This window comes from Aquarana catesbeiana, linkage group LG12, assembly GCF_042186555.1.
Source record: "Aquarana catesbeiana isolate 2022-GZ linkage group LG12, ASM4218655v1, whole genome shotgun sequence".
NCBI lineage: Eukaryota > Metazoa > Chordata > Amphibia > Anura > Ranidae > Aquarana > Aquarana catesbeiana.
Window position 1 is genome coordinate 50,339,898 of NC_133335.1, and position 26,275 is coordinate 50,366,172.

The 26,275-nt window shown below is 43.0% G+C and overlaps 1 protein-coding gene across 2 annotated transcripts in view; it reads left to right on the forward strand.

The window, feature by feature from the left end:
* The window catches only part of ITGA3 (integrin subunit alpha 3), a 123,740-nt gene extending 99,555 nt beyond the window's left edge, over positions 1-24,185 (forward strand). Inside the window, exons 18-26 of one of the 2 annotated variants that reach the window (XM_073607742.1) lie at positions 3,365-3,442; positions 7,250-7,352; positions 7,440-7,616; positions 9,966-10,058; positions 12,086-12,196; positions 14,614-14,712; positions 17,188-17,313; positions 20,308-20,458; positions 22,733-22,872. In XM_073607742.1, the coding sequence (XP_073463843.1) occupies positions 3,365-3,442; positions 7,250-7,352; positions 7,440-7,616; positions 9,966-10,058; positions 12,086-12,196; positions 14,614-14,712; positions 17,188-17,313; positions 20,308-20,418 (898 nt within the window). In that variant the 3' untranslated portion in view covers positions 20,419-20,458; positions 22,733-22,872. Of the gene's footprint in view, positions 1-3,364; positions 3,443-7,249; positions 7,353-7,439; positions 7,617-9,965; positions 10,059-12,085; positions 12,197-14,613; positions 14,713-17,187; positions 17,314-20,307; positions 20,459-22,732 lie in introns of both variants that reach the window. The other variant, XM_073607741.1, reaches the window with a different exon arrangement.
* The last annotated feature ends 2,090 nt before the right edge of the window (positions 24,186-26,275 follow it).

Here is a 26,275-nt window from a genome sequence, read left to right on the forward strand (position 1 = left end):
GCAATCGTTGGCATGATAAATGAATGATGAGAGACAATAACAGTTCAAACTTGGAGGCTTTTGCAACTTGAGTATACAAATGCTGCGACGCCCATCTTGTTACACCCTACAGTCAAAGCCTACAGTCAGAAGGCAGCAGCGGACATCTTGTTACACCCAGCCCATAAAGTTAACTATATGGGCTGGGTGTAACAAGATGTCCGCTGCCGCCTTGTGACTGCAGGGTTACTGCGGCTGAGTTCAGGGTGTACCAAGATGGGCGTTGCGGTGTTCAATCCCTGACGGAGACATAGAACGTCACTTCCATTAACAAATGTGATGGCCCGGTTCACCGATTCTGATGGCACATGCGGCTGCGACCCACACCCCTGCCAGCTTACCTTCCGCTGCTGCCAGGACTCGCTCTCCGCTGCCAGGGCCATCTTAACAGCATCATGGGCCTCTGGGCAAAGTAATGCACTGGGGCCCCTACAAGCCTCTCCCAATTTTTGCGCCTACTCTCAAGAATTAAAGTATAATTCCTGCACAACATTACAGCCTCACTGTGCCCAACATTGCAGCCTCACTGTGCCCAACATTGTAGCCTCACTGTGCCCCTATTGCATCCTCACAGTGCCTCTATTGCAGCCTCACCGTGCCCCCATTGCAGCCTCACCGTGCCCCCATTGCAGCCTCACTGTGCCAACATTGCAGCCTCACTGTGCCAACATTGCGGCCTCACTGTACCCAACATTGTAGCCTCACTGTGCCCCCATTGCAGCCTCACTGTGCCCCCATTGCATCCTCACAGTGCCCCTATTGCAGCCTCACCGTGCCCTTATTGCAGCCTCACCGTGCCCCCATTGCAGCCTCACCATGCCCCCATTGCAGCCTCACTGTGCCCCCATTGCAGCCTCACTGTGCCAACATTGCAGCCTCACTGTGCCCCCATTGCAGCCTCACTATGCCACCATTGCAGCCTCACCATGCCCCCATTGCAGCCTCACCGTGCCCGCAATGCAGCCTCACCATGCCCCCATTGCAGCCTCACTGTGCCAACATTGCAGCCTCATTGTGCCAACATTTTAGCCTCACCATGTCCCCATTGCAGCTTCACTGTGCCCCTTGCAGCCTTACTGTGCCCCTATTGCAGCCTCACTGTGCCCAACATTGCAGCCTCGCCAGGGCTGAGGAAGAGAGAGGGTAGCCGGATCATGACTGGAGGAAGAGGCGAGCCGGGGATCACAGAGCGCGAATAGCACGCTGTTACAGCTTACATGAAATTGCCTCCGCTCTATTCGCCGTCACACATAGCCCCGCCTCCTCCTGACCCAGCCTCCTCCTGACCCCGCGCCTGTGATAGACAGAACACATCCCAGCATTGGACCAGCATTCTGTCTATCACAGGCGCGGGATTAGGAGGAGGCGGGCTGTGTGTGACGGCGAGCAGAGCGGAGGCAATTCCAATAGCTTTGCTCTAGATCCGACCGGCCCTGATGGGGTCCCATGTGCATCTGGGGCCCCTGGGCTGTGCCCAGGTGTGCCCACTCGGTAATACAGCCCTGTCCGCTGCTGCCAGGACTCTCTCTCCCCACTCCACCCTCTCATCCCACTGCCTTCCAGGAGCGAGCGTGACCGCCTCTTCATGCAAAAGTATCAGACTAGGCATTGGGAGCATTTGCCAGAGTACAAGTACTCAGGCAAATAGTCTGTATCGGCACAAATACCGATACTAGTACCGGTATCGGTGCAACCCTAATTTGGAGTTCTTATGGCCATTGCAAATCTACAAGAGCCTCAAGGTTTTAAATCTAATAGAAAGGTGCATTGTGAATTGCTAACAGCCCGTTGTTAAACTTTGATTTGTGTTTTTAGTTAGTTGATCGTGTGCATTAAATAAAGTTGCAGAAAAGTTAATATAAATAATATGGTCTACCTTCACGGTGCAGTAAAAGCAGGCTGTTGTACGGCTTATCACACCCTACAATTTGTTCCAATTCTGTAAAAATAAAATTCACAAATGTGAAGGGACCTTAGAAGCCTATTCATACTGTTGTGTTAAATTAGCACACACTCGTTATGTTAGGCATTAACATGTGTTGTGTTAAGGTGGGCCATTTATTTGGGTTGCCTAACACCAAATGCACCAAAAAAGGTGCATGGCAGCTCAGCGCTATGCATATCAACAACAAGGTGCATTGGGGTGCCATTAAAATCAATCTGAATATTATCATAACGAATGGCACTGCATCACACCAAGCATGTAATGTGTTAACACATCAAAGCAGTGCTAGACATGTGCAGAACGGAAACATTTGTTTTGTTTCATTTTGGATAGATTTGTTATGTTACTAATTTTGTTTCATTATGAAATTTGTTTAGTATGGTTTCGGAATTCGTTTAGTTTCATTTCGTTTTCGTTAAAATTCATTTCATTTATTCATTTTCCAACTTTTCAGAATGATTAGAATTTGGATTGGTCAAAAAACGATCGACCGACCTGAAATCTGTGTGAAGAAATAGCTGGTTGTTAAGCAGTGGGCCAGGAAGCCGGCCGCCCGCGTCCTTAACAACCATGAATCATCATCTGTCAGTGGGCTTCCCCACTGACAGATGAATGTAAAGAGAAGAATGCCGACATTGCCCGGCAATAGAAAAATGTTTAAGAAAAACAACACGCTAATTTTTTTTTTTTTAAACGCCGTAGGGTCCCCCCTGGCATCCAGACCCTTATCTGACCATGCAGCCCAGCAGATCAAGAAAGGTCTCGGATAAGGGTCTGGTATGGAAATTGGGGGGGACCCTACGCCGTTTTTTTTTTTTTTTTTTTAATGTTCTATTGCAGGCATTATTTTCTTTTACTTCTTCTTCTGTTACTATTCGTTACTATTTCACCGAATTTGTATTCGGACCGAAACTAATTGCACATGCCTACAAAGCACTCTATTGCTGCTCCAAGTGTGAGACCTCTGCTAATCCCTTCACAGCACTTTCATTCAGGTGCTAGCCCAGCACGAGTTCTGCACAATGTCCAACAAGGAAAATCCGGTGCAACAATCTACTTTATTCGATATGAACATTAAAACCAGATGACAGACAGATGCAAGTGTACTGGGAGACAAGCAGGCACACGCGCTTCGCCTGATGATTACCAATGATTAAGCGCTCATTTTAGCATGAAACGCGTTACCCTGCTTGTCCCCCACTGTACTTGTACTGTCATCTGGTTTTAATGTTCACATCTAAGTGGGTCGTTGGAGTGCAGCCATCCGGATTTTCCTTGTTGGACAATGTGTTAACACAATAGTGTGCATGGACCCTAAGAGGCTGTTTGTCTGAATATAAATCTTATTTATTTTTATATTTTTTTTTTGCTTGTTTTTAGGTCAAGTAAACAGGAAAAACTTGAAGAACAAAATGCTGACTTTTTGGTGGACTACACTCTGGAGACATCATTATCAGTGTAAGTACTTCCAAGGTTCTCTTTCTCAACTTAACCGCTTGCCGACTGGCTCACGCCAATATACGTCGGCAGAAGGGCACGTACAGGCATATTAACGTACCTGTACGTTGCCCTTTAAGAAACAGCTTGCTGGCTCGCGCCTGCCACGAGCTCCGTGAGTGTGATCGTGGGTCCCGCGGACTCAATGTCTGAGTGGATACCCGCGATCATCTCACGGAGAGGGAGAACAGGGAAATGCTGATGTAAACATGCATTTCCCCATTCTGCCTAGTGACACTGTCACTGATCACAGCTCCCTGTAATCGGGAGTGGTGATCAGTGTCGTGTCACACATAGCCCATCCGCCCTACAGTTAGAATCACTCCCTAGGACACACTTAACCCCTACAGTGCCCCCTAGTGGTTAACCCCTACACTGCCAGTCACATTTACACAGTAATCAATGCCTTTTTAATCGCACTGATCGCTGTATAAATGTGAATGGTCCCAAAATAGTGCCAAAAGTGTCTGATGTGTCCGCCATTATGTCGCAGTCACAATAAAAATCTCTGATCATCGCCATTACTAGTAAAAAAAAAAAATATTAATAAAAATGGCATAAAACTATGCCCTATCTTGTAGACGCTATAACTTTTGCGCAAACCAATTAATAAACGCTTATTGCGATTTTTTTTACCAAAAATATGTAGAAGAATACGTATCGGCCTAAACTGAGGAAAAAAAAGTTTTTATATATTTTTTGGGGATATTTATTATAGCAAAAAATAAAAAATAATGCGTTTTTTTCAAAATTGTCGCTATTTTTTTGTTTATAGCGCAAAAAAGAAAAACCGCAGAGGTGATCAAATACCACCAAAAGAAAGCTCTATTTGTGGGGAAAAAAGGACGTCAATTTTGTTTGGGAGCCACGTCGCACGGCCGCGCAATTGTCAGTTAAAGCGACGCAGTGCCGAATCGCAAAAATGGCTCTGGTCTTTTGCCAGCCAAATGGTCCGGGGCTTAAGTGGTTAACCCCTTCCCGCCGAGCGTACGCAGATGTGCGGCCTCGGCTTTGGGGGGTTATACCGGGATGATTCCAGCAGCTGCAGGCATCATCCCAGTACCATTTTTTAGAGCGGGCGATCGGCTTTCCAGGTATAACAACCAATGTAAATCTGCTAGTCCATTGAACATTCCCCTCCCCCCAGACTGATAATGCCGCTGTCCAAAGGTGCCCCTTGTGCTCCTTCATCCGAAGTAAGGCACTCTAATGCCCCGTACACACGGTCGGATTTTCCGGCGGAAAATTTGTGATAGGACCTTGTTGTCGGAAATTCCGACCATGTGTAGGCTCCATCACACATTTTCCATCGGATTTTCCGACACACAAAGTTTGAGAGCAGGATATAAAATTTTCCGACAACAAAATCCGTTGTTGGAAATTCCGATCGTTTGAACCGATGGACAAAGTGCCCCGCATGCTTAGAATAAATAAAGAGATGGAAGCTATTGGCCACTGCCCCGTTTATAGTCCCGACGTACGTGTTTTACGTCACCGCGTTTAGAACGATCGGATTTTCCGACAACTTTGTGTGACCATGTGTATGCAAGACAAGTTTGAGCCAACATCCGTCGGAAAAAATCCTAGGATTTTGTTGTCGGAATGTCCGAACAAAGTCCGACCGTGTGTACGGGGCATTATACAGCAGGTGTGATACCAGATCACCAGGTGAAATCAGAGGGAAAAAAGCCTAAAAAAAGAAAACTAATAATGCCATTACATTTAAGGATTGGTAAGCTGCACTTATGGCAACCCTAAAGATAGAAATGTGGGAGGTCACTTCTGACTTGTTTTGAATGCATATCTTCTTCACAAATCCTTATTTCTTTTCTTTTCTACCTTATCCCTTTTTTATGCTTCTTTCTTTCTTTCTTTCTTTCTTTCTTTCTTTCTTTCTTTCTTTCTTTCTTTCTCCCTTCCTTCTTTTCTTCCTTTATCCCCTTTTTATGCTTCTTTCTTTATTTCCTATTTATTTCTTTCTCTTTCTTTTTTTCTTTTTTTCTTTCGCTTTCTTTCTTTCTTTCTTTCTTTCTTTCTTTCTTTCTTTCTTTCTTTCTTTCTTTCTTTCTTTCTTTCTTTTTTCCTCTACTTTATCCCTTTTTTATGCTTCTTTCTTTCTTTTTTTCTTCCTTCCTTCCTCCTTCCTCCCTTTTTTTATGCTTCTTTCTTTCTTTTCTTTTCTTTTTTTCCTTCTTTCTTTTCTCTACTTTATCCATTTTTTATGCTACTTTCCTGCCTCCCTCTTTCTTCTCTTCCTCTTTTTCCTTAATTTCTTTATTCTTCCTTTCTCCTTCTTCATTCTGTCCCCCTACCGGTAACTTTTGTGCTTTTTTCCTCCCTTTCTCTCTTCCACCCTTCCTTTTTTTTGTAGTTCTTTATTTAACAATTTTTTTATAAGAACATGAAAGCAGAGATCATAGTTATTGAACATGCATAGATAAAGGAATAAAAAGCAATGGTAATGACCACTATCCAGTCTAAATCACGTAGTTTCCAAACCAACCAGGAGAAGTAGCACTAATAGAGAAAGGAGAAAAGAAAAAAGAGAGAGGGAGAAGATAGAAACCTATAAGAGAAGGAGAAAGGAGAGGGAGCACCGAGGCTAATCACCTCTTGTCCACAGGCTGCTGGTTAGGTGGAGAAAAGGGAAGCTAGGAAATGAATCCTCGTCTTCAAGTAATGTTGTATATTCCAGAGAACAGGTAAACACCATTCAATACAACCAGGTCCACCTAAACTTTTCTTCCCTAACCATCTGATGAGTCATAAGGTTTTCCATACTATAGATCTAATTAATTTTTAGAGAACCACAATGAAAGTGTCAGGGTAGCATTTGCTTCCAGAGGGCAGGCACACAAGCGCTGGTCGCGGGCCGTACCACTAACAATCGTTTACATCTGTATCTAAGTATAGAAGAGTGATGAAGGAGGTATCCTACTGAGCTGAGTCATCTCTAAGCCCCTCCTTCCCTCTTGTTTCTTCATGCCTCTTCTCTTTTATTTCTTCTTTTTTCTACTCCTTCCTGCTACTTTTTTCCTCCTTCTCTTTTCCTTCTCCTTCCATCTTCTCCCTCCTTCATCCTCCTCTTTCTCACTCTTCTTTTTTCTTCCTCATTCTTCTTTGTTTCTCTTTTGTACTTCTTCCTCCTTTTATTCCTTCTTCTTTCTTTCTCCACACTCTGTCTTTCTTTTTCATCTATCTTTCTTCTTCCTTCCTTCCTCTTTTCGTATCTATCTTCTTCCTTTTTCTTCTTCTTCCCTCCTTCCTCATTCCTGCTTCGTTCTTCCTGTTCTTTGTCCTTCTTCCTTCCTCTTCCATCTTTCTTCCTCCTTCTTTTCTTTTTTCTTCCTCCTTCTTCCTTCTCCCTGCATTTGAACATAAGACGGTCTTTAAGGATCACAGGAAAAATGGTTGACACTCGGGATAGCATCAAACAGTCTTCCTTTATTGAAAAAGCATGTATAATAGCTGTAAAACACCCAACGTGTTTCGGCCATCAGGCCTTAGTCATTAGGGAACTGAAGCATTACTAATGCAAATGCTGCAGCTTGTGCTGAGTTTGGTAAAGCAGATGCTTTTCTGGACACGTGTATGTACTGGACCATTCAGCTAAATCTATTTTTTCAAGCCCTGGCATTAGGGTCAATAGGAATGTTCTCGCTTTGCTGCCCATGTATACAGATTCGTTATCTCAAGTCAGAACTTATGTCATTGTACTCCCAAGTAATACAAGTATTCTTATCTGCCTGCATCTATGACCTTCCTTAGAATTCCTGTTCATGAACAGACCTACTTTGGTGGTAAAGTGATGGGAGAGTCAGCCATGAAAACAGTTCAAGATGTGGGAAGTGCCTTGGATTTTACTTTTAAGGTAGGGACAGTGCAGCCAACAAGAAGAAACCCTATCTTAAACTATGGGCATTTTTAGGAAACTCATCCTTCTTATCTTTGTCCTCAGGTTTTCAATAGTGGTGACCCTCTAAACAATCTAGGCTCTCTCATCCTGGCGGTGGACTGGCCATATGAGGTGGCTAATGGAAAATGGCTGCTTTATCCAACAGAGGTGGTGGTTAATACAGGAAATGTGACACAATGTCACCCTCCTGGACATGTCATTAATCCTTTAAATCTTACAGTAAGTATTTGTTCACTCCTACTCTGAATGTTTTATTAAGAGGTTCGCAGGCTACTAATAAATCGCCCTGCTCATGAAATGTACAATGACATTATGAACCAATTATGAAATCAGACAGCAATAAAAACTCAACAGGACTTTTAGCTTTTCCCTACTCTATCTAGAAGAAAACACATTTTGGCTTAAGTTCTACTTAAAAACAGACCTTTATTTAAGTTGCCATCTTTCATAAAATTACATGTATAGCTCTGCTATGTTTGCATTCATTGTCATAAGAAAATAGATTCAAGGTGGCAAGAATACTTGGCCACAATGGTTCCAATGTCCAAGAAGAAAGTGGCCAAGCAGAGGTCCCTAAAACCTCTAAGAGAAAGGTGGTCACTTTCTATTAGCTGACTCTAAATATGATAGATTGGCCATTGGAAGCCTTAAAGCTAATCTGTAATTTGAAAAAATTATACTATAAAAGACCCTGCAGATGATAACCATTAGTACTTGTCACGTACCTGGTTGGAGGCCAAAATGCCAAGAGGGCTCCCCTTGCATGTGAGTGCAGTACACCCCTGAAGTTGGGTACAGAGGGTGTAGTGCCCAGAGAAGCACAGGTTGCTTGGATTCAGGAGAGAAGAGCTGGTGGTCACCTGAAGAATACTGGGTAATGCAGGAAACACAGCTGGGCCAAAGTCTCTAGGAATCCTTAGTAATACTTGGCAAGGTGTGCACAAGGGACAGTAGTGATAGCCAGGCCAGGGGTCAAACACAGTAGATCCGGCAGGAGGAAGAGGCAGGTTGCAGGAATGGAGACAAGCCAAAGGTCTGGTACAAGAAGGCAGGCAGGAACAGATAACTGTAGCAAAGTCCGTGATACAAGCCGGGATCAGGTACTGGAGAAGGCAACAAGTCGGTAAAGCAAGCCAGGGGGTCAAACCAGGAGAGCAGATCAGACAGGTCAGGAACAAGCCGGGTCACAACAAAAAATCCAAACAGTAATTGCACAGAGGCTCAGGAACACAGGAAGGCTGACGATAATCGTGCACTGAGAAGGGTTTAGCAGCAGTCTTATATAGGCCAGCAAGTGGCCGCATCTGTCACGCTATGCGTACGCGCGTTCGCCAATTGGCACTTCTGCGCATGCGTGTTTGCCTGTTAGCTCCATTGTGGATCAATGTGCCGGAAGCGACCATTACCAGTACTGGCAGTATTGCCAGTTCTCCTATGGCCATTTCCCTGACAGGATTTGTCTACTCCAGTGGGCAGCAAGTCCTCACTTAGCTCATTCCAAGAGCTACATCATCCAGGAGAACCTTCTCATCTAAAACTTTCAAAAGTGTTAAACCCTTGCATTCCCAACCATGTGCCATGTTTTTTTTTTCCACCAGTTCCTACACCACTACAGGACACATAAGAAAATTAAGGAGCCAATAGGAGGCACATACAACACAGAAAAACAATATGCCCACTGGACTTTTGAAGAGTCACACCTTAAACAATAACTATAAAAAATATAAAAACATTTTATTTAACATACATTTAAAAACATGAATTGCACATTAGATGAACGTAGCTAATGTTACGTAGAAGTCACATGAAAAAAGTTTATATGTGGGAACTAATACCACCATATAGACACCACCATTGCTGGAGCGACTGTGCAACTTCTTTTCGACACGTTTCGCGAGATACACCTCGCTTCCTCAGGAAAAGCACAGGAAAGTATAGTTAATGCCAGATATTTAGCCAGCACACACCCAATTGGTGATCAAGCTGGAAGATGAGTGTAGGATTCCTATGTAGCATAATGTACAATGCCATAAAAAAGTTATCCACAAGAAATGTCAGAAGGTCCGTTATTCCTTCCCCTGGGAGCTGTGAAGGGGTGGGGAGATGGTACAAAGCGTGATGTGCTCTCAACAAAGTTCCTAGCGGTCAGTATGGAGTCCGACAAGGAAAATGAAATCGCCACACACCCTGTATCAGCACAGACCCCTGGTTGTCTGTTGTGGTCCTTCATTCCCCTAAGGGTGTGTGGCGATTTCATTTTCCTTGTAGGTGGACAAATAGACAGGGATGCATCATAGCCAAAACCAGGATGCTGGAATAAGACCAGCATCTGTCAAAGAACAGGAACGTTTACACATTCCTTACAGATACAAACCGAAAGCCCATCAACATGGATCCCTACAAACTTCTCAGCACCATTTCATGGATTTCAGAACAAACATTCCTGCCTCCCACATTTGCAAAAAAAAAAAAAGAGGAGTCCTCGGTCTTGGTATCCACAGACCTTGTCGGAAGATAATAAACTTCCAGTTATTGGTGGCTCTATAATGATTTTTTGTTGATTTTCAGCTGGAGAATGGAAGGAGACGTAGAGATATTGTGGAATCGATAGATGTTCCTACTCTACCATCTATTAAAAGAGAGAAGCCCAACACTCAACTGGTAGGTGTCCAATTGTGGTAATGCATGGCATGAATAACTACCATAACACTGTCACCACCAAGCAGCCAATCAGATTTTAGCCATTATTTTTGTTGTGGAGGCCTAAAAGTGCTTGCTGTGATGAATACGGAAACGTAAAGTCATTTTGTATATGTTTACTTTTCTGTGGTTAGGACTAAAAAAATTATTCTTAAGCCAGGCAAATATGAACTATTGTGTATGAGTATTTTGTATTTTCAAAGGAAGCCAGCAGGGTAAGCTTTCTTCACTTTTTTTTTCAAATTTCAGGTTTTTCCGGCATTGAAAATAATCCTATTATTTGCAAAGCTCAGTAGCTGAAGGTTCAATTTTTACTCACAAGTGAATTTGTTTTTGTTTGAAGAGGACTCTATGGAGTTTCCATAAGAAAGAGATATGCCCCGTACATACGGTCGGATTTTCCGACAGAAAATGTGTGATAGGACCTTGTTGTTGGAAATTCCGACCGTGTGTGGGCTCCATCACACATTTTCCATCGGATTTTCCGACACACAAAGTTTGAGAGCAGGATATAAAATTTTCCGACAACAAAATCCGTTGTCGGAAATTCCAATCGTGTGTACACAAATCCGGCGGACAAAGTGCCATGCATGCTCAGAATAAATAAAGAGATGAAAGCTATTGGCCACTGCCCCGTTTATAGTCCCGACGTACGTGTTTTACGTCACCGCGTTCAGAATGATCGGATTTTCCGACAACTTTGTGTGACCGTGTGTATGCAAGACAAGTTTGAGCCAACATCCGTCGGAAAAAATCCTAGGATTTTGTTGTCGGAATGTCCGAACAAAGTCCGACCGTGTGTATGGGGCATAAGTCTGAAGGCCAACGACTTCTGCTATGGCCTCTCTTTAGAAAACCCTGCATGCTCTGTGAATCCATTGTCATGGTTGTTCCATGCATTACATTTTTATTTTTAAAACAGAGATTGATTTCATATACAGTTGAAAAACACAGATTAAAGCATAATTTTGAAAAAGTATATTCTTAAAAAATATCAAATTAACTTAATACTATTATGGTTCTCTTTAAAAGACAAATTATGCCACTGATGCTTTGTTTTTGTTTTTTATTTGTTTTTTTTATCTAAAGCTGATCTCCTACCAAATCCAAATTCACAGTCTAACCTCCCCCCACCTCACTATAGAACCTTCTTATTTTATCTAACTTGACCCTTTTAGAAAAAGATTTTCTTCAAAATCTGGCAGGTGTCTGGGGACTAAGCCACATAGGAATGCTCTGTAGTACTAGTGGTGGGTCATTGAGGAGACCAGTTGACCAAAAGCACAGCTAGCTGGCTGGAGCTGGCTGGAGTGACCGTTCTCTTCAACTACAACAGTTGGCAGACAGCATTTCCTGATTCCTAGTTTTTTTTAGTGCCCAGACAACAGCTTGAACTGCGCTCACCAATCAAGGCTGGGCAACTGGCTAGGGTCTAGTCTCTCTTTAGCACCTAAATTCCTCTGCTGAAAAACTAGGATCCCTCTGACCTGTATCAATGAGGCCACCTTGTCCTCTATGGTTTTTGTACAATATTGAAAACATCATGTCAGCTCTTATATCCACCTTGTATGAATGCACAGTGGAAAAAATGCATAGATAATATTTCCTCCATATGCTAATTCAGCAATATCACAGTAGGTTGATCAGATGTTGATGAGAATGTAGAGAGATTGATGGATGCAGCAGGGGAGATGCTATCATCTTATACACCGTTGGGTGCCCCCCCAACGATAGTAAAGACTACAGAAATATACTGTTTTGGCATTGTTTATTCCTATGTAAATCTTTAATGTTAAAGAATCTCACTTCTCAATGTATGTATTGGCCAATAACAATCTGATTCACACCAGCACTGGAAGATGGCAGCTACAAATGAAAAGTGTGATTGGTTGCTGTGGGTTTGTACAGGCCAATGTTGATTACTGAAGTCCATCGTGTTTTGTATTTCTTACCTTCAATCGTCTGAATATGATGTCGCACGTTTACAGAAATGCAGTGGTGGTGCGAACTGTGTGCGTTTCGAGTGCCCCCTGGACAATATGCAGAAATCAGCAAGTATCGTAGTAAAAGCAAGAGTATGGAACAGTACGTTCTTAGAGGTGGGTCTGATTTTTTTGTTCATTATCATAGTCCAAGTCTGCAGGCAACAATTTAGGGAAGGGGCATGACAGTTTGGTGGCGTGGTTGTAGAACAAAGGCAGTTTAGAGAGACATAAGACAAGAGAACTTTGGATTGAAGTTAGCCAGGTACGTTAGCTATGGGTTACCAACATTGTGGAGTAGGTAAGACCCCTTTCACACTGGGTCGTTTTGCAGGCGCTATTGCGCTAAAAATAGTGGCTGCAAACCGACCTGAAACAGCTGCTGCTGTGTCTCCAGTGTGAAAGCCTGAGGGCTTTCACACTGGAGCAGTGCGCTTGCAGGACGGAAAAAAAACTCCTGCAAGCAGCATCCTTGGAGCGGTGAAGGAGCGGTATATACACTGCTCCTTCACCGCTCCTGCCCATTGAAATCAATGGAGAAGCGCGGCTATACCGCCGGCATAGCGCCGCTGTAGCGGAGCTTTGTGGGTGGTTTTAACCCTTTTTCGGCCGCTAGCGGGGGTTAAAACTGCCCTGCTAGCGGCCGAATACCACCGCCAAAACGACGGTAAAGCGCCACTAAAAATAGCGGCGTTTTGCTGCCAACGCACCCACTGCCCCATTGTGAAACCGGCCTTAATGTTATGAAAGATATAACCTGGCAGCTGCCAGTCTTTTGTATCATAGCAGCAGTCTCCTGTAGCTTGGAAGCAACCTTTTACTGCAGCAGTCTCTAACAGTTGTTTGCAACATACATCTTTCTCTAACAGTATCTTTTAACAATACAATTTTGCTAAACCCACAACAGTAAAATCAGACTGTTTATGCAGTAAAGCATGCTTGTTATACTCTCTAACCTAAGGGTTTAATCCTGCTCATTGTGCAAAAAGGCTGTTTCATCCTGTCTTCTCTGATCCTCCCCTCGTTCCACAGTCCCCAATCCACCTCCTGACAGTGCAGAGCCTTGGGGGAAGTCTGCACATGCTCAGTTTGGTGTGTATTGCTAGCAAGTGTTTTTTTTTTTTTTCTTGGGCGGGTGCATGTGATCAGCACAGGGCCAATCAGCGCTGTCAAGACAGAGGGTCAGGGGTCCTGCAGCCTCATAGGACAGTCAGAGTAGAATGAAAACTCCTCCTACAAGCTTTAACCAGACACTGATAGAAGTCATAAGACTGCTATATACTGCTGATGAGAAAAGGTATTTAACAGTTTATATTTAGTAAAATTATTTAATTTCCATGTTCTATGTACTGTGGGAGACCAGATATAGTGAATGCAGGGTCCTGGGTTTAGTAACACTTTAAGGTTCTGTCTTGTAAAATGGCAACAGTAAAAGTGGGTGTCAGATAGGGATGCAGATAGAATTTCAGTGCGGCAGTTCATGGGTACAAGTCGATTGTGTGCAAGTTGCAGGCTTGGGTCAAGGCCAAACTGAACCACACATGTCTCTATTAAGCAACTGTTAAGACGCTACAGTGGCATGACAGCTTTACATTGACTATATACAAAAATTCAGATCCAGGTGTCATGTTTTTGAATGCTAGTGAGAAGAAGATGAAACGTTATTAGGATTGTTGTTCCAAGTTTATCGTCTTCACAACAACCTTTCTTTTTAGTTTTTATTTGCTTTATATATCTTGTACAGGATGCCAAGGATGTGTCCCGGATTGCAGGAATATTTCCCCACTATTTGGGCTGTGGTCCCTATAAGGGACATATTTGTAGTGCTCAGGGGTTCTTACCCAGGAAGGGTAATATCCTTCACCGCTCCTGCCCATTGAAATCAATGGGGAAGCGCGGCTATACCGCCGGCATAGCGCCGCTGTAGCGGAGCTTTGTGGGTGGTTTTAACCCTTAACCCTGGGGTAGTTTGCTTGGAGAGCAGAGGACAGATTTCTAGTGCGCTCAAGATTGGTAAATCTTAATTTGGGACTTAAAGGTTCACAGAGATTTTGGGTGTGAAAGAACCTCCAAACCTTGATTACAGGGACTTTGATCCTGAAAGGGGGAAGCCACATGCAAGGGAGTCTTGAAAAGCAGCAGGAAGGAAGCATCATCTGTCTATGAGGTAGTATGGAGGGGGCCAAAGCTGTGAACAAATGTGGACTCTCTAGAAACTGAGCCTCTGTGTTTCTGGGCTCCTATGGCTTGACATGTGCCTCAAAGCAGATGGGAACCCTAAACTCCAGTGCGGGACTGAGGTACTGGCGGTGAGCCATACTGTGTGTTTTTTCTGTATACCTGGTCTATGAACTGTTTGCTTTACTTTTGGCTTAAAAAACAGTTTTTGTTTTGAAAGACCAATAAAGGACTGGCTGGCAGTGATCCCAAGTCTCCATATCGCAATCTATTTGTGACATAAATACTGCTCAAATCTAAAGAATCTTGTTTTGTTTTTCAATGCATCCAACACCAACCTTCTTATATCCTACCAGGATTACAGACTGGTGGACAGAGTATGGGTGGAAGGCACAGCAGAACTCTATCTAAAAACCAATGTTCCATCTATAAACATGCAGACACACCATGTAACGGTATGTATCCTCTATGTTTAAATGTATTCATTAAAAATCATTCAGTGTATTTTTGTATTATTTTCAAATACCGCAAAAATTTCGTTGTAGTGCACATGTGCTAAAAGTGAGCATGCTAACAGCAGGAGAGAGCAAACTGAGGACAACCAATGGCGCATCGATGCACTGTTGCTTCTTTATTGGCTAGTCTACAGATGGGGCATGTGTTCTTCAACACTGCCACTGCAGTGAAGGTTAGGGCTGTAGCTCCAGCAGTAGACTGCAATCAAAATTGTAAATTAAACCTTATATACCTAGAGGGAGCATAGTTTATATGTTGAGCAGTCCAGTTTTTCATACAGATGTTGCTGTGTTATACCAGTCCAGATCACACCCTTTAAAATGTAATGTGGTAATCCTGGAATGCATCTGCTGGTAATACTGGAACACTTTCTTCTGTGTTGAATGGATAGCATTAGCGCACTGAGCTGGTATTGCTTCTTAAAGTGTAAAAACACTATATTGACAAAAGTATTGGGTCACCTGCTTTTACATGCACATGAACTTTAATGGCATCCCAGTCTTAGTCCGTAGGGTTCAATATTGAGTTGGCCCACCCTTTGCAGCTATAACAGCTTCAACTCTTCTGGGAAGGCTGTTCACAAGGTTTAGGAGTGTGTCTATGGGAATGGTTGACCATTCTTCCAGAAGTGCATTTGTCAGGGACTGATGTTGGACGAGAAGGCCTGGCTTGCAGTCTCCACTCTAATTCATCCCAAAGGTGTTCTATTGGGTTGATGTCAGGACTCTTCACAGGCCAGTCAAGTTCCTCCACCCCAAACTCACTCATCCATGTCTTTATGGACCTTGTGCACTGGTCCAAATCATTTGGTGGAGGGGGGATTATGGTGTGGGGTTGTTTTTCAAGGGTTGGGCTTGGCCTCTTAGTACCAGTGAATGGAACTCTTAAGACATCAGCATACCAAGACATTTTGGACAATTTCATGCTCCCAACTTTGCGGGAACAGTTTGGTGATGGTCCCTTCCTGTTCCAACATGACTGTGCACAAAGCAAGGTCCATAAAGGCATGGATGAGCGAGTTTGGGGTGGAGGAACTTAACTGGCCTGAACAACCCTGACCTCAACCCCATAGAACACCTTTGGGATGAATTAAAGCAGAGACTAAAAGCCAGGTCTTCTCGTTTACATCAGTGCCTAAGCTCACAAATGCGCCTCTGGAAGAATGGTCAAATATTCCCATAGACACACTCCTAAACCTTGTGGATAGCCTTCCCAGAAGAGTTGAAGCTGTTATAGCTGCAAAGGGTGGGCCAACTCAAGATTGAACCCTACGGACTAAGACTTGGATGTCATTAAAGTTTATGTGCGTGTAAAGGCAGGCGTCCCAATATTTTTAGTAACAGTGTACATGTTTAGCAAAAAATTAATTAAGTAACAAAAAAAAGTTATTTTATTTAAAAAAGACATTGAAATCAATTATTGTTACAAAATCGGTGGAGCTTTAGACCCTAATATGAAAAAGTATTCTTCCTTTTCTTGACAAAGGCAGCTCCCCAGACACTGATGGGCCAGGGAAGTTGCTTAGTACATCAACAGTACATACTGTAGAAAGACAAAAGCACCAATGAGTAGTTGCAAGTCCAGTAAGTTTTAATTGGTCACAGAAAATTTTGCATAGATAGAATTCATCTTTAAGAGGCTCATCAGTCCTGCGACATCAGGGCTTATAATGATAGAAATTTTTTTTTAAAAATGGACCATGGCAGGTATCTTTGATACATAGGTTATAAGTACCAAGACTCCGTCAGGTAGCTGGCCTAACAGCCTGGAAATTGTTTATGATATTCAGTAAATTTAGCAAATGAAATGTCACCCAGTTAGGATTTACATTACCTTAAAGTGGAGTTCCACCCCAAAAAAAAAAATTATAATGTGCTTAAAAAAATTGAAAAAAAAATTTGGAGAAAATGTTTTTTTCTACTCACCTCTAAATGGCTGTTGCTAGGGGGTCCCTCGTAGTCTGCCTCCTTCAGCGCCTGGGCTCCTGACGTCACTTCCCTCGGCGCAGAAAGGGAGATCAGCCCTGCCCCTCCCTCTTGTCAATCATCTGGGACACATTACAGGTCCCAGATTATTGTGCAGCCAATTACGGCGCGCGGCGCCGCTTGCACATGCGCAGTGGGTGCGCGGCTGTGAAGCCACAGCCGAGCGCCCACAGTTACAATGCCGGCGCCGCCGAGCAGAGGGGGAGACGAGTAGGGCTTCGATCCCCCACATCGCTGGAGCCTGGGACAAGTGAGTGTCCGATTATTAAAAGTCAGCAGCTGCAGTATTTGTAGCTGCTGACTTTTACATTTTTTTTTAAGCGCTTTCACCACTTTAAGGCTGAAACAAGATATTTTTGATACCATTTAAATTGATTTTATCTCAACCACTGTGTTTGTTCCTCTTTCCGTTTGTTTCTTTTCTCACAGTTTTCCGTCGCTATAGACTCTGAATTAGAAGAGGCCATACCAACTGAAATTCCAATGTGGCTGATTCCTGTGTCAGTAGTATCTGGAATGTTGCTATTGACAATCATCATTTTATGCCTGTGGAAGGTAAGGATTGTCTATCATGATGTTACAATAAAATAGGTTTTGTTGTGCAGTGATAGGCTGAAGGCATTCTAGATACTGCAGGTGAGAAAAGAGGTGTACCGGACCTTAAACTTGCAGTTGTATAAAAAAAGTAAAGACCCAAAGAAACATTACTCTATATGACCTCAACCCTATTAAACCGGATGAATTGTGACACTTTAAGGCAGCCAATCTGAACCAGGGTTCAATGGAACCCTGGGGTTCCTCCAGAGGTTGCTGGCAGTGTTACCAACCTAACAGATTGAAATTTACTGACACGACATCCAAAATTTACTGGCACAGCCAAGTTTTTACTGGCATTTCTAAAAGTTACAAAATTACAGTTTTAAGTACAAATGTCACTATTTAGGCTACAAACAAGTACAATATGTAATTAGCAATGTGATTTAAGGTAGATAATATGTCAAAAAACATATTTCTTATTTTATTTTCGATATAGTAAGTAGCTCAGGAGGGCAAGAAATTAGAATGGGCAGCACACACAAGAAATTGACTCTCACAGTGATACTGACAGCAGTGTGCAGCAAGAGTCACAGTGACAGTTTCTCTCCAAGCCCGGTGGTCCCTTCAGTCCATACAGCACTGAGGCTCCTGGCCTGCCTTGCTCCCATCCCGCAGACCCACACACAAGGCTCTGGCCATTCTGCTTGGGTCCCTTGCACCATGACATCACAGGACATGCTCATGCACCGCCTCCAGAGACGCCCAAACACACTGTAGCGGGCACTCGTATGGTCTCGGCTGGCTCCGGGCCGAGCGTCACAGCCATATTTTTTACTGGCAACCTTTTCTTTTTACTGGCATTTACTGGCAGGAGAAAATTGCCTGTTTTTTACTGGCTGCCAGTAAAAATACTGACGGTTGGCAACACTGGTTGCTGGGGTTTCCTTAAGCTGTGCCTGATTAAATTCCAATTTGATGGTACCTGCATAGTTCCAGGGCCAGCAACATGACACCAATAATCTTTTTAGCTACCTGCTGGGGGGGGCATTCTTTCTGCTGATGACCAATGTAAGGGGTATTTTTCCCTGATGAATGGGTTTTAGCACAGGTTCCTGGAGACATTAAAATTATTTCAAGGGTTCCTATAGGGTAAAAAGATTAAAAAAGGCTGCTTTAAGGTCTTCTCGTCCAACCAGTACCTGACCTCACAAATGCTCTTTTGGTATATTGGGTATATTCCAACAGACGCAATCCAAAATCTTATGGAAAGCACAAGACTGGAGGCTCTTATAGCAGCAAATAGGGGATGATAATGTCATAGTAATGGTTTTGGAATGGGATGCCCAACAAGCTCACATAGGTGTGATGATCAGGTGTCCACAAACAGCCATATGGTATTTAACCATAACAGACTGCATAGCTTTTATGGGTCTCAGCAGCATTGGGGCCGAGTACCACCTGATTTCTTAAAAAAGCATTTTCCAAATAACGCTAAAAGCATTTGGCTGGTATGTACCCATTTGCTATTGTTAATGCCTTTGTTGTCTTTACAGAAGGTCACAGTTATCTGTGTCTAAAAAGTGTCAAAAGCCTGTCATAGATGAAGCAATTTTCTTTCCTACAACCATGAATCCCACTCGTGGACCTATTGTGTTCTCCCGAAAGGGGGTGGGAAACCCTCCTGGCCGGGAGAACACATGTATAGCCGCTAGCAATAATCAGTGAAAAAAACGACAGGCAGGAAGTACCTAAGTTGATCAATCAACTTGGGTACAATCAGCCTGCCGTCTATGGCCAGCTTAGGGGTGTTTAATGCTCTTCTTCTATTACCTGCTATGATGACTTTACAGCACAACTTCAGCCAAAACATTTTATCTCATTTGGATAAAGGAAGGGTTACAGCTTCTGTCAAGCTTTTATTGTCACCTGTGTCCCTCTTAGGGATAGTTCCCATCACCTCCTGTCTTGTCATGGGACATAATGGGAAATTTCTCCAATGGGGACACAGACAGAAAACTATTTTTTTTCTACAATGAGAAGGTTAGGAACTGGCAGTGTTTTTATTACTGTTGGGTCTTCCTGTCCTGGGTCCTAATTTTTTTGTATGGGTGTCACAAGGACAGGAAGAGTGGAATCATGGATAGAAATAACAACCTGACCAATTTTTTTTTTTAACTCTTTTCCACTCAATTATGGAAAAAAATGGTTTGAAGTGAAGGTGTTATTGAGCAACCCAAAGTAAAGATGCATTATATTATAGTTGTGAGTACCATAAGGCGTTGTGCCATGAGTTCCATTTGGCTTACTGGAACTAAGAGCAGCCTGGACCTATTTAACCCAGATCACATGCGGAATGCCAATGCTTACCCCCAACCCGAAATGCGCGAGGTCAATATCTTCTCCTCGGCTACCTTTAGGTACTAGGTCTTCAGCCTACACCTGCATACACCGGAGTTACTGTACCAAGAATACTGCTCAGTGCGAATAGGCAGGTCAGTTTGATCTACTGCAGGAAAGGAACATGTCTTCTGCAATAAAAAGCTGCCTGTGCGAAAATTTTCTTTCGTTTAGTTTTAGCACACCCTCTTCACTGACCTCCCATAATGCACTGCAGGCCGCTAAGTACGCTACTGAGAGGTGTTTGCATTATAGTTGGGGAATCATGCATAAGCATCAATCTATAGATACACATGCAATATATGAAATGCATGCAGTCTGGGTTCTCCGGGGTGCCAAGGTATTATGGAGCTCCATTACTGCCAGTAATTTTTTTTGGGTTGCTTAGTGATGTGTTTATTTTAACTACTTTCTTTTTAGCTGCTCTCTATTTCAGGCAAGCCTGGACTTTCACTGGTGCTTTTTTTCTGAGAGTGTGCTGCTAAGTGTAATCTGCATTTCCAAACCTGTGCTGTTCTTTAGCTCTCTAGCCCTCTATTCATTTTTGAAACAAACCTTTTCTTCAAAACTGTATACCTGTATTGAACAATCCATGACCCCTCTCCTGCCTTGTAGTGTGGATTCTTCCGGAGGGCCAACACCCGTGCCAAGTATGAGGTCAGAGGTCAGAAGGCTGAGATTAAGGTGCAACCATCAGAGACTGAACGACTAACACAGGATTCCTGAATACGACCTCTGACCCGTGACCCCCAACTCTGCCCCTCGGGTAACCAAACAAGATCAGCTTCATCTTGTAGACCTTTCCCAGTCTTCCAACTTACTCTGTGCACATGCGCTGGTCTTCTTGCACCAACCTAATCTTTTATACCAGTTTGATCTCTTTTGTAACAAGTTAAACTTTTGTTGCACTCTGGCTATAGATATCTATATGGAGTCTGTTTCTGTGTTTCTCTGTTTAATAACTATAATCTGTTGTTGTAACCTTCTATTCTTCTGTCCATTTTCTTCACATTTCTTGAAATACAGTATTTCCCAAATCCATCTCTGCACTTCAATAACACTATAGTTTATCACCTCCGTTTTCTGACTTCTTCATTGTCTTTAAATTCCACCCGAACTTTCTCTTCGCTTACTATTTCTGGTTGGTAACAGTCCACCCAAATCAACTATGTCTGTAATTATGCTACCCCATCATACACTCTGCTACCACATCTCTACCATCCCTCTAAATTCTCCCAAACCTTAACTGCAACCTCATCCTTCATAATTACTAACTAGCTATGAGGGGCGTAACTATGCATGATGGGGCCCCATAGCAGAAGTATTAAGAGGACCATTGCACTCCACTCTCCATCCCCAAAGCAATCCTTCTGTAAATACAGAATCCAGGTTGTCGTTATATGATTTTATAGAGGTTCCCAAAGTGTATTCTGTATAAATTATAATGTACAGTCCCCAATATTGATGGGCCCCATAGCAATATCTCTACCAACAATAACTTCTCCTGTCCATCTGAAAGTGTTTTGAATACAGTAGGGAATGGATAAGATCTATGTCAAGTTTATTTTTTATTAATTTGTTTCTGTCTGTGTCCCATTCAGGAGATTTCCCTTCTTTTCTTCTATCAGGGACACAACAGCAAGGGACAATACCATGTTTCACAGTTGTCATTAGAACATGTGTCCCTGTTGGAACCTTTACCCTCACCTCATGTTCCTGTGACAACTCTAAGGCAGGCATAGATTATGCAATTTTCTTTCTTGCAACCACGAGTTGCAGAAAAGAAAATCACTTGATTCCCCCATTGACACTGACTGTGTCCCTCCCGCGTAGCTATTTTGTTCTCCTAGCGAGGGGGTGACGGGAGGTGAGGGGAGCCATACCTGCCAGGAGAACACAATGATTACTGCTAGCGGCTATAGCTGCTGGCAACAATCGTGTGCCAAAAATCTGACATGCTGGTTGTACCCAAGTCGATCAATGGATCGACTTGGGTACAATCAGCCTGCCGATAGGTGGATCGAATCTCGTACAGTTCCTTCTGAACCAGCCAAGATTCGATCCATCTGTGATCAGCTTAAGATTTGGGATTTCTCATCACTTGTTATTCTGGGGACAATGTTCAAGACAAAAAAAAAAAAAGAAGGTAAATCTCCCCAAACAGTTCAAAGACCTGATAGGGATTTCAACACTTTTTCACTTCCTCAAAAACAGAAAAATACTTTAGATACATTTCAATGCAATGTTCCTCAACTTCCTTGCCTATAACAGGAAAGGTCATATCCCCCTCCTGTTTCAAAGTTTCCTGGTGTTTTCATTAAAACCTCTACTAATCTGACCTAGCTTGTTCCATTGACATAATGCTCATTTATTCTCAGTTTTAATTTCCAGCCTTCTATTGTCCATTTTTACTGGTTGTATCTTCTTCTGACATTGCTGTACTCTTCCATATCTTTTTTGGCTACACATTCATTGGAAACCTCTCTCATTGCAATTTGTCTCCATTTGCCTCATCTTCCCTTTCTTCTAACCAGTCTTTCCATCCACTGATTGTTTGTTTGCAACCCTCCTCTCCTCTTTTCTTACTGCTGACCTGCACCTTCTACTCTTCTTTATGTCCCATTTATTGGAATCTTCTCTAATTGCAACATGTCTCCATTATGCCATATGCATCACCTTCCCTTTTATATATCCGGTCTTTCCATCCACTGAACAATTGTTCCTTTGCAACCCTGCTTTCCTCTTTCCTCACTGCTTACCTGCACCTTCTACTCTTCTTTATGTTCCATTCATTGGAAATTTCTCTAATTGTGACGTGTCTCCATTATGTCATATACATCACTTTCCCTTTCTTCTATCCAGTCTTTCCATCCACTAGAAAATTGTTCCTTTGCAGCCCTTCTCTCCTCTTTTCTCACTGTGACCTGTACCTTCTACTCTTCATTATGACCCATTCATTTGAACCTTCTCTAATTACAACCTTCTTTTTGTCCCACCCGTACCTTCCCTTCCCTGTTTCTTTCCACCCACCGTCTCATAGGTTGGATTTTTCCATAACGTCAGGCACTACAGTCTGAGACAGACTCACTATGCTGTGTGCGTCCCTCAAGAAGAGAGGCAGAAGCTGTGCGGCAGGCTACCACACAGCCAGAAGCATTGGGTCACCACCTGGAAAGAAGCTGCCAGATACTACTGATGGACCAAAGCATTTTAGCTGCCAATAGTCAATCTAGAGCTGGACTCTTACCCTCTGTGATGACAGTCACTTCGGTCAAAAGAATATTTGGGGACACTGGGGGTTGTATGCGTTATATTATGAACAAACCTATGTAGAGAAAACTATTTTATTATGCTTTGACAGCAAAAAGACTAAGTGTTCGCATGACACTGGATTAAGTAGGGGCTCTTTCTGTTGTCGAAAAGCTGCACCGAAATACGGAACCTCAAAATAAAAGACATAAGGGGTGCAACCAATAATCACAGGATCTGTTAATACTGGAAAAGGATCAACTTCTCACTGGAATCCTGAAACGGGAAAGAGGCTGATTGATGGTAACGTGACAATGGAAAGGGAGGGTACGAATTAACTTTTTGCGTTGAAATAGATTGGAACCTTTTTAATCTGTGACACTGGAATGGGAGGGGGGGTTATTTTAAAAAATATAGGTACCAATTCTTATACAAAACTATGCTGTGACACTGGAAGCAAAGGATTATTTATCTCTGAAAACAGACACTGGAGGAGAAATATCTTCTGACGTTCAAAAACACACTGGAGAAGAACTATCTTCTAAAATTTAAGTAGACACTGGAGTAGAACTATCTTCTGACATCTGAAGGGCTCCTACTGCTTGATATGTAACACTGGCGGATATACCACTATGTAACACAGGTAGATGAGGTCCAATGGGAAAGTTAATGAAAGGAGCAGGCTGAACCAGTATATAAAGTATACCAGCCGGCATTAACATACTTGACCCATACTTGTTCAGCTTTGAAATTGCTACCTATGCAGGACTTATATACTCGATAAAAAAAACACAGCAGAATCATGCAAATTGGAAGAAGGGCGAGATGGCCCTTCCAGGTCTGCAAGCAAAAAAGGCAAAGCTTGTGACACTGGACAAATGGATTTCCTCACTGCTGTCGTAAAATATATATTGCACATATTACTGAACCATGGACCATAAAGGAATGAATATGTATAGTTTAAAATATATAATTCAATTGCATAAACCTCAAAAAAATATATATCATATTTACCATAGACATTATATGGAAATTATACAAGAATATACTGTAGGATCTAAGTCATGGCATTTAGATTCCAAAGTTGTCAAATACATATCAGTGCTGTACAGACCCCTTGGGTGATGTCTGGTAAATATGGTATATAGAACACTCCCATTGACCATTATGTTCATTTTGCTCTCAGTCTGCTGGAAATATAATAGAATCCTGTAATAAAAAAAATAGAACTTTGTTTTCTTTTATTTTTGTATACATTTTGTGTGACTTTATAGCTCCTGTTGGAGAAGCAAGAAAGTGAAAAGAACAGCCAACTTAAAGTATATTCCTTGTCAAAAAAATGTTTTAAGTGTATGTAACCCGGAATCTGTTTTTCATTATGTTTGGCATCCTGTTTCACTGTATACCAGGAGTGCCCAACCATTTGAAGAGTGAGGGCCACTTAAGCGATGAGCAGAGCAGAGGGATGATAGGTCCGTGTCCACTCTGCATATGCTCTACTCTATGTGCCCAGACGGAAGGGGACGGATCACCTTCTGTTTTTTTAGCGGATCAGATTGGAGGTAGGCAGGCAGAGGCGGCTCTCTAATTAGGCAAATTAGGCGGTCGCCTAAGGCCTCGCACTCACAGGGGCCTCGCGGCCGCCTAATTTGCCTGTTCTCAATCACTGAAGTTGACGCCAGCGGCTCCGCCTACCCCCACTGGGACTCTGTGGCTTAGGAGCTGACGGACAAATCAGATACTGCCCGCAGCCTGAGGAATAGCGGCCTCATCACGGAGCGACCCAGTCCGTGGGGCCTCATGTGTAAGTTTTGCCTAAGGCCTCACAAAGCCTAGAGCCGCCTCTGTAGGTAGGTGTAAATGGGCACAAGTCAGTTTACATTTGCAGCTACATAGAGATGAATCATGGGTCTGATTGCGTCTGCCTGGAAAACGGACAGATGGACCCGATCGGACCGTTCGCGTGAAAGGGGCCTAAGGCTGCTTTCACACTGATGGGCTGTGATTTACCTGCACCGCCGGTGCAGCGCAGTGAACCTGTGGATTTCATAGGGGTTTCCATTGGGTTATCTGCACTTTGCCATAGACTTTTATTATATCCTGCAGGTGTTGTGCGCTTTCTGAAAGCGCACCAAAACTCCTGCATTCGGGAGTTTTTGGTGCGCTTTCAGAAAGAGCATCAAACCCGTAGGTAATAATAGAAGCCTTTGGTGCACCTGCAGATCAGTTTGAAAGCAGCCTAGTAACCACTGCGGAAGAGAAATGCCCATATATACACTGTGATTTTAGAATATAAACTGACCTTTAGTAATAATCTTTTATTCAGGAATCTCCTTTGCTATAGGTATTGCCAGCTGTTGTTGTCCCAGGCGGAGTGCAGTTAGTATCACTATCACTATGACAGGAGATGGTACTATACAGGAAGTAGGGTTGCACCGATACCACTTTTTTAAAACCGAGTACAAGTATCGATACTTTTTTTCAAGTACTCGCCAATACTGATTACTGATACTTTTTTTTAATGTCATGTGACAGTGGCACGAATATGCAACACTGATGATACGTGGACTGCGTCAGTAGTTTTTAATTTTTTTTACAATTTTATTTTTTACAATTTATTTTTTTAATATGTTTTACAATGTATTTTTTACAATGCTTTCTTTTTTTGGGGGGTGACAGGGGTGGAGTGGATAGTGTCAGTGTGTTTTTTTTAAATTTTTTATTATTTTCACAATTTAACCTTTTAAATATTTATTTATCACCATTATTTATTTATTTATTCATTTTTTATCAGCCCTGTTGAGGGGGCTTTGGTGAGATATTAGGGGTCTTAACAGACCCCTGACATCTCCCTTTTGAGACAGGGAAAGGGACTGAGGACACAGATTCCCCAGTCCCTTTCTCTGCAGCCTCAGCTGCACTGGAGATGAATGGACAGGAGACAGCGGCTCCTCTTCATTCATAAACTGAAGCATCATAAACACAGGTTACTATGCTCAATTATGAATGGACAGAGTCAGTGATCACTGGCTCTGTTGATTCGAAAAAAGAATGACAGATATACCGACTCCTTCCTCTGCTCCCCATCCTGACAGATCAATCACAAAGGGGGTGGAGGAGCACAGAGGGAGACTGGACCAAAGCGGAGCGCGGAGGGGGACCGGAGCGGAGCGCGGAGGGGGACCGGAGCGGAGCACGGAGGGGGACCGAGATCGGTGCTTGTAAACCCCCCCCCCCAATCACCCCTGACTGCCCAGGTAAAGGATCAAGCATCAGAGCATTTGCCAGGGTACTTGGGCAAATGCTCGGTATCGGTATCAGTGCAACCCTAACA